At 35.1% G+C, this 9,332-nt stretch overlaps 1 protein-coding gene across 1 annotated transcript; it reads left to right on the top strand.

Moving 5' to 3' along the window:
- Positions 1-1,490: 1,490 nt before the first annotated feature.
- Positions 1,491-8,831, top strand: LOC111280593 (putative LRR receptor-like serine/threonine-protein kinase At1g05700). Its single transcript, XM_022868034.2, has 13 exons — positions 1,491-1,719; positions 2,127-2,673; positions 3,603-4,075; positions 4,981-5,116; positions 5,357-5,428; positions 5,795-5,866; positions 5,985-6,065; positions 6,408-6,568; positions 7,008-7,231; positions 7,373-7,499; positions 7,594-7,656; positions 7,751-7,940; positions 8,159-8,831. Exons 1-13 carry the CDS (start codon positions 1,572-1,574, stop codon positions 8,589-8,591), a joined length of 2,727 nt encoding a protein of 908 aa, XP_022723769.2. The 5' UTR covers positions 1,491-1,571; the 3' UTR covers positions 8,592-8,831.
- Positions 8,832-9,332: the final 501 nt, after the last annotated feature.

Here is a 9,332-nt window from a genome sequence, read left to right as displayed (position 1 = left end):
AGGCATTTTGGCTATCTTCCCTCATTAGAGACGACCAATAAAAAACTAGGGGCATTTTAGACTTTTTGGCTATCATGACAAGTCGAACTGACCTAAGATCACAGTGCCATGTCAGCTCGACCACCTCATCAATCTATCCAATGTACCCCACTCGATGCTGACTTGTCACCATTTGAATGGACAGCTAGTGTCTAGGTCAACTCAACCCTCTAGGTCACCTGTAATTATAGAACTAACTCTGGCTGCCCAAACTTCTCACTTTTTTATCTATAAATAGAAACCTCTAGATACCATTCAATCTATCTAATAACTTATAATCTTCTGCTTTCTCTATTTTTTTTCTTATTTTTCTCTCGAGCCGATCTCTTACTTAAGCGTTGAAGTACAAATGCTAAGGACATCTTCTACCTTTATTCCTAACCACTCTCTTTCTTTCTCTCTTTTGATTTCAAGGTTTTGCTCTCTCCAGATCAACTTGACAGAAACAAAAATAATCAAAAAAGTAAAATACTAACATACAAATAACATAAAAATTTGTATGTTTCCTAAAAAAATACAAAAAAGTTAGTGGGACTGCTAAATTAAATAAAAAAAAATGTGTTGATTAGTTTTATAATAAATAAAGCATAGAATCAATGTTCTCTATTTGTGCAAATCCGTTTGTCGAAAAGTTCCGAAACTAATTTATATACATGGTATAAAAAGAGATGAGTGAGTTAAATAATCGAGAAACCAAAATATATAAATATTCGATTTTAAGACAAAAATATTTTTGATCTGTTTTTGCTTTTTGTTATCAAAATAAATCTCTTTATTAAGGGAAAGGGTCCCATAAATGAAAATAAATATGTGATTTTTTTGTCTTTCATGAAAGTGTGCGAACTGCGAAGGAAATGATTGCATTGTTTATCAAGTATTTGGTTTTTTTTTTTTTTTACATATATATATATATATATTTTGAGATTATTATGATTGAAATTTTAATAATTAAATTAAAAAGTTAGTAGTTTATGAACAGATCATCTGGTTATTGGTGTCCGTTTGTTTTGTTAGTTAATAATAGAAATGCAAAATTCTAACTAATAGGACAATATATATACGAGGATACGAGCAAAACTAACGTACGTGAATTTTGTTGGGTGCTTTTCCTGAGTTCATCAATAAAGTTTTTCCATATGTTTAAATGGCTTAGTCAGCCTTAACTTTCTTTAACGTTTACTTTACCGTCAATTTTTTTTTTTCTTTCCTATGCTACGTACACCCATGGATTATGTATTGCATCGGGTGGCAAATGATGATAAATTTGGAAAACAAAATGGGAGAAAAGATTTATGGCGATGACCAAAAACTATGAAGTCTCAGTCATTGGCGTTGGCTTGACGCCGATAGAAGTCTTTGGCGTAGGCTTCACTCCCATAGAAGTCTTTGCATCACAGTTCATTGTTTATATATGAATATAAAAGTAGCCGATTGAGAAATAGTCGCTTCTTGGACCTATTACCAAAGAACTTAACACTGAAAAATTGGTAGAGAGAGACGACGACGACGACGAGCATATATTTTACATATAAATGGGTAACGTATTATTAATGGTGGTGCTTCAAAATCTATTGCTGCTCTTTGTTTTCGCCATTATTTCTTTTGGGGATTTAATACTTGCCGCTGGGGGAATCAACAATGAGGACGTTGACAGAAGAAAACTGGCCACTGAAAATCCAGGTAAATCATGCACAAGTTTCCTTGAGTTTTTTTTTTTTTTTAAATAATATATGTTGAAGAACGAGTATAAAACTTTGTGACTGCCTGTTGTATAACTTTCTAGATTCCAAACCAGATGGTGAGTTATGATCTATAATTTTTATTTTATTTCATTATTTAGAGGATATTTTTATTCTCAAAATTAATAATAAAAAAATAACAAAAAACATGATGTAATCTTATTTATTGGACACATGTCGGTATCCCAAATCCATATCAACATAGGAAAACCTGGAATATAGTCCAATGTCATTTCAATTGAGAGAACATTGTCTGACAACTCTGAGACAATTGTTGTTATTAAAATTGAATCGTATTGAATTGCATAAAAAATTTTGTGAAATCTAACTCTCTGAAAAAATTTAAAGGTTTCATAAGCATTGATTGTGGGGTCGAGGATGACTACTTTGATGATGCAACCGGAATATTTTTCAAGTCTGACAAAGATTTCATTAGCAGTGGAGAAAATCACCAGACATCACCAGAATTCGATTTCAACAATAATCAATTTGGGAAGCGATACAAGACCCTTAGAAGTTTCCCACAGGGAAGGAAGAATTGCTACACCCTGAAACTTGAACAAGCTAAGAACAATAGCTACCGAATCAGAGCTTCCTTCTCGTATGGAAATTTCGATGGCAAGAATCAGGCCCCCAAGTTTGACTTGTATATCGGGGTTAATTACTGGACGACTGTGGAATTCAGCTTTACTCGTAGGTTCTACGAGGTTATTCACGTTTTTCCTGCAGATACAGAGTATGTTTGTCTTGTGAACACTGGTTCTGGAACTCCTTTGATTTCTTCATTGGAGATTAGACCTTCAAACTATTCGACTTCTGGAACCGGCTCTTCAGCACTGATTAATATGGGGATTTACGACCTGGGTTCCGATGCTGGCCAGCAGGTTAGTGTCAGGTAAGCAGTCTGGTTCCTCAAACAGTTGTATTAGTATTATCTATCCAGAATCCTGCTTTGCAACAATCACTTTTCCTGTCAGCTAAAGTTATAAAAACCCACATTTTCTCCTCATGTAATGGATTTGAAACTAAGAAGGAATGAGTCCAAATCTCAAACAGGTAAAGTTATAAGAAGAGAAGGGCTCGTTCTGGGCTTGGTTGATACCTACTTAACAGCTTATTAAGCAGAACAAGCAGCACCCTCCAACACCAGAGCATTTTCAAACCCATAGCAGATAACAAGCAACCCTTTTTTTATGATCCCCTTTTGCAATGTGATACTTCAAACTGCCTCAGATGGAAAGCAACAAAAGCAATCAAATGATTTGACTATCAGAGAAGTGCAGAAGCAGAAACACCACATAGAATTAGAACTAGAAACATGTCTCAGGTCACAACTGGCAAGCTTGGAGGGAGTTCCCTCTGTCAGTCAACATTTGAAACAGGCTATATCTGTTGGTGCAGGAATTAGCTTCCCTAGGGAAATTAGCAAAATTCAAAGAAGAGAACTTTCACGCACCAATTTCAATTCCCTAAATAGTAAGCATGGACTTCATTGATACCTGCATCCGAGTGGCAAGGGATTCCTAGAATATGCAATTATGCATCTATTTCATTGAAAATAGGCCTATCAATTACTTTGTTTCTGATTCATACATGAATCGCTGCAAGTTAGATCCAGTATCAAAGAGTAAATGCCTTTTATTTAGAACCCCTAGCTTTGGAGGTGCTTTTTTTTGGTCATTTTGCATTCTGAACTGACAATGTCAAATTTATGGTACCTTTAGTTCATCTTTCTGTTCATAGACATGCATCATTTTTCTACCATGAATGTTTATTCGTCAAGTCAATGAGTATATTGTACTGAGGCCAATGTATCTCAAATAGGTACAAGGATGATATTTATGACCGTGTCTGGTATCCTGCCCAACTTCCAAGCTCTGTTCCATTTAATACCTCATTGGATATTGATATTCAAGGCAGTGGTAATTTGTATAAACTACCAGCTGAGGTGTTGAGAACTGCTGTCCAGCCATCCAATGGCTCCAAGTCCTTGACTTTCTCTTCCTCTTTCAATTCTGACTACGAATACAATGTCTACTTTCACTTTGCTGAACTTGAGGATTTGGGAAATGGTCAACTAAGAGAATTAAGCATAACTTTGAATGGTGTCAAGTATGGACCTGTTACTCTTGAATACTTAAAGCCATTGTCCATAAGTTTCCAGAAGTTGCGGATTGAAGGGAACATTGATTTTACTATTGATTCAACAATTGAGTCTGGCCTTCCTCCAATCCTCAATGGCCTCGAGTTTTACCAACTTCATCAATTCCAACTTGCTCCTACAGACCTATCAGATGGTACATTTTCTTTTTGATATCCTTTATTCAAATGATTCATTTTTCATCTTCTTTTAAGAAAAAAAAATCTTCAATCTGAAAATTTGCTAGCCATTGGCTTACACATTCTAGATATGAAAACATGTTTAGATCATAGGGCTAACAGTACTTGAATTTGTTTGATCATTCTCAATTCAATTAATGCGGTTATGAAACAAACAAAAAGAAGTACCATATTTGCGGCAGGAGGACTAATGTCATTTTTAGCTGACCGGTCCCATGGGCTATTTTCTACATAAGAAAATAGATAACGGTTAGCTATTTGTATAAAGGTGAAGGGTAATTCCAATGAGGTTCAACTTCTCTGCAACAATCAAGAATGAAATGCCATATCACGATTAGAGGGAAGTAATTGAGCTACCACCTTTACAGAAGGGAAATGTGTTTGGAAATACTAACACACCCTAATTGAAATGCCTTGGACTGCAACTAGACATGCGCCAGTCTGTGGCTCAGAACTATATAAACTTGGAATAATTTTGCAAGTTCTTTTAATGTCATTACAATGTATTTTATCAAGAAATAACTTGAATGTAAGATCACATGAAACCCAAGACTTAACAAATTTAAGATAACACCACTTAACACTCCCCTCAGGTATAGCTCAACAAGAGTTTACACGCGGACAACCTCAAATGGGGTAACAGACAAGAAGAACAGAACAAATCGGAGATCTTATATCATGTTAAGTATTCTAACCTAAAAACAATTTGCAATTGGTGAAGAGGCCTAACTTGAATATAAAACCAAAGGAAACCCAAGACTTTAACAGATATGGAATAACACCATTTAGTAACTCCACGTAGTTTTCTATATAATTATTAGCTTATTCCAATTTCTTACATTTCTATTCTGAACGATCATAGTTGATGCTGTCATGTCCATCAAGCATACATACAAAATAAACAGAGATGACTGGCAAGGAGACCCATGCCTCCCAAAAGAGTATTCGTGGAGTGGTTTGAGCTGCAGGTTTAACAGTACTCCAAGGATAATCTCACTGTGAGTGTACTTCAAATCATCCAAATAAGTGTTAGGATCATTTGTTCAAAGAGTATTTATAGATTCATTCCAGATTAGAAGAAACTGAAAACAAGTTGATTTTTCCTCATGTAACTTGGAAGCTTGATAGATCGATTTCAGTCTGATGGCTTGTCTCAACAAATACAAAACCATTAGTTGATTGTATTATTTATGATAGTGGTACCTTATTCTCCTTCCTTATTGGTTGATTTTGTGCAGGAACCTGAGTTCAAGTAAATTAACAGGGGAGATACCTCCATCATTGGCTGATCTTCAGGCAATAGAGTCCATGTAAGTGCTAAATCTCTAGTGTCTAAGTTACACTACAGAAGCACCGCCTCCTAGATGGTAGCTGGTCCAGCTGCTCTTTTTGCACTTGTTTGACTCTCTAAGTCTGCTGAATCCCTCAATACATTTTTGTTCCTTATTTGCAGATTCTAGTTTTCTGGTTTTAACACCAATAAATTTCAGTAGGAATTGTTATGCCGGTCCAATGAAGTCAAATATGTGATTGACTGATTGGTACACCATAATATATGCAATCCTATGATGGAATACTTGTTTGTCAATGACATGAAGTAGTAGTAATTTCTATAGGACAATTATGAAATATTCACCCCACATTTGACATGGTAACCTTTTTATTTTTTCCTGCAGTGACTTATCATACAATGAATTGACTGGGTCTGTGCCAGAAGTTTTAGCACGACTGCCAAACTTGAAAGTCCTGTAAGTTTTGCTGACTGATATTACTCAGATGTTATTTTGTAGGCTTTGATATAATATATACACATTGTATGTTTAAGCATGATTGGTTAATAATATAAATATCACACATTCTGTATAGAGATTTATCAGGGAACAACCTCAAGGGCTCAATTCCCCAGTCTCTCAAGGACAAATCTGATAATGGATCACTGCTTCTAAGGTTCGTTCTTTCCTAGATTATTAAAAAATTTCCAAGTCACGTTGCTGTCAAGTTCCCATGACAATTTCCCAATTCAAAATTTTCTTTGTTCCTTTGACACTGCTTATCCTGCATATATATATATATATATATATATATATATAGAGAGAGAGAGAGAGAGGGAGAGAGAGAATATGATAATTTCTTATCATTTTTAGGTTTAAGATCACTAACCAATTATTTCCTGTGTATCATTCTCTTCATGTTTCACATTTCAAAATTACTTCTTATGACATGATTGGATGTTTTGGTCATATTTTCAACTGATGCATCTCGAAATTTGTCTGTCCTGCTGAATGGCAGTTTCAGTGAAAATAAAAAATCATGCCCGAAGGATTCATGTGAAGAAAATAACAAGAAGTTTATTGTTCCACTTGTTGCATCCATTGTATCTGTTTTGGCCCTTGTTATCCTCCTAAGCATTCTAGTCATCTTTTACAGAATAAAGAGGAGAAAACAAACAGGTATTTTCTCTCTTTTCTGTCCATAACTTTTATCCATTTTGTTTATGCCAAGATTTCCCTAATGTAATTTAATTTCCTCACTACATGGATCCATATTCTTAGCATTTGTTTATATTTGTCAAAAACTAATAATTCATGGGTGGATATCTATATTCGATGCCTATATTTAACATCTTATCCCCCATCCCCCTCTCCAAAAACAAAAAATGACAGGGATGTAAGATATATCCCCGTCTTTGAATATTACAAAGCTGCATCTTGATTAATTCTCCTGTTTTGGCTGGTTGTACCTCTGTATCATGTGTGTAATTTGTATGAACTTTAAATAAAAAGCTTATTTGTCCAAAAATAAATAAATAAATAAATAAAAAGGAAAAAAAAGTGGATCTTGATACTCATGTGATGGTTTGAATTAATACTGCTTTCCTAATTGTTGTAGAGGTTGTTAATACTACTGCGTCAAATAAGGAAGGGTTATTGAAATCCAAGAATAGACCCTTTACTTACTCTGAGATTGCTAGAGTTACTGATAACTTCAAAAACGAAATTGGAGTGGGAGGATTCGGAAAAGTTTTCCTTGGTCACCTAAATGATGACACTCCAGTCGCTGTGAAGTTGCTTTCTTCATCATCAAAGCAAGGATACAAGGAATTCCTAGCAGAGGTTAGATATAAATGCAGCTAGGCTTTTCAACTATTTACTATGAAAGTTTCGTTTCAAGTTGAAATATTTACCATATGAGACTTGCCGCCAAAGTAAATTCATTCACATAAGATGAAGTACCAATTATTTAAAATAATACAGGCACAACTCTTGATGATTGTTCATCACAAGAACCTTGTTTCTCTAATCGGTTATTTCAAGGACGATGACAACATGGCACTTGTTTATGAGTTCATGTCTAATGGAGACCTAAGGGGGCATTTATCTGGTATGGACGATATCATCTATATTAAAATTTCCATGCCTGAATTCACTTTGAGACCCCTAATGAAAGAGGTGATCTTCATATGTTTTGCTTGCAGAGACAAACAAAACTGTTTTAAATTGGAAACAAAGACTTCTAATTGCGACTGATGCTGCACAAGGTCCAAGATCTCTTTAAAATACTTAACTGTGTACTGTTCTTTTGGCCCATTTGACATTTCCCCCTTTAAAACTGGTTACTCATGACGTGTTCAGGGTTGGACTATCTACATAATGGTTGTAAGCCACCGATAGTCCACAGAGATCTGAAAACTTCCAACATCTTATTGACTGAAAGCATGCAGGTGAAGATAGCTGATTTTGGACTGTCTAGAGTTTTCTCTACCGATAGTGCCTCTTACACTTCAACCTGCCCAGCTGGCACAGTGGGATACCTTGACCCTGAGTAAGAACTAAAACTAATTAGATTACTTGCATTCTATCAACTTCAATGTTCATTGATCTAAAGCTATATTTCACAAGAGTTCTCAAAAAAAGCAACAGGATTGATATCAAAAACCTAAACAAATATTTTTCCAATGTCATGGTAAATTTATATTTGTATCTATAAATAGAGTAAACGTCCTATTTACGAGAATAAAAACATTTTTCCTTTTCATGCAGGTTTCATGCATCAGGAAACTTAAATAAGAAAAGTGACGTTTACAGCTTTGGGGTAATTCTATTTGAGCTCATCACAGGTCTGCCTGCAATAATAAGAATCAGCGCCGAGGACAGCATAAACTTACTTCAATGGGTGAGTCCTATAATTCAGAAAGGAGATATTCGAAATATTGTTGATCCTAAGTTGCAAAATGACTTCAACGTCAATACTGCGTGGAAAGCTGTGGAGATAGCTATGTCATGTGTACTGCCAAATTCAATGCAGAGGCCAGACATGAGTCATGTATTTGCAGAACTAAAGGAATGTCTTGCTTTAGAGATAGCTCTTGGAAGAAATTATCAGAGGGTTCAAAACGAGATGACACGCTTAAGCAACTCAATGGAGATGACCTCTTTGGAGATGGAGTCAGATATGTTTCCCTTCGCTAGATAGTGGCTCTACATAAACACTTAAAACTTTTGGACCACAATTTGCTGGAATTCTAATTTCTTTAAAACAATTAAAGTGGTGTGCTTAGTGTCTTCACAATTCTGCTCATTATTCAAAATCAACTCTTTTATTGGGTAAAGGGTAATCGGACATGGTTCCTTGATGTGCCCAGTCTTGTTTTGGTGTACAATAAACCCAACAAATTAAGCAATTAATGTGATTCCGAGTGTGGATTGAGACTTCATCTGATATATATATATATATATATTGAAGAGGCTAGTCAGCCTCAAGACTACAGTGTGCATCGAACCGAAAGAGGCCCATTGCTTACCACCCCCCCCCCCCCCCCCCCAAATTAACATATGGAAACTCCGGTTCGTTAAGCCCAAATATTAACCTTTAAGTAAACTTAAAATGTAGTTGTCACAGGAAATAGAGTTTCTTTTGGCTGTGTGAGGAAAGAGATTCTTGTCGTGTCATAATTATCTCTAACAAGATCTTAAAGATTCAATCATAAATGTTCAATTATAAAACTCAACACGTATCCAAATAAAATTTTAAATTGAATAAATTTTTAATCAGCTTTCTTACAAATTATTAAAAATGAGATGAAGCCATAAAAATAGTGTCATTATTGCAAAAGGTTTATGTAGTATTAATTCAATAGATGTAGAATTTGAGAATTTAGATTGGATGCTTGGAAATGAGTCTTTTTAATTTTCCAAACAAGTGATTGGTTAAACC

Source organism: Durio zibethinus, chromosome 28 (genome assembly GCF_047325235.1).
Source record: "Durio zibethinus cultivar Kanyao isolate XHJ-2024 chromosome 28, ASM4732523v1, whole genome shotgun sequence".
In the NCBI taxonomy this organism is placed as follows: Eukaryota; Viridiplantae; Streptophyta; class Magnoliopsida; order Malvales; family Malvaceae; genus Durio; species Durio zibethinus.
Note: the sequence above shows the minus strand (reverse complement) of the source record. Positions and strands in the feature narration are given on the sequence as shown.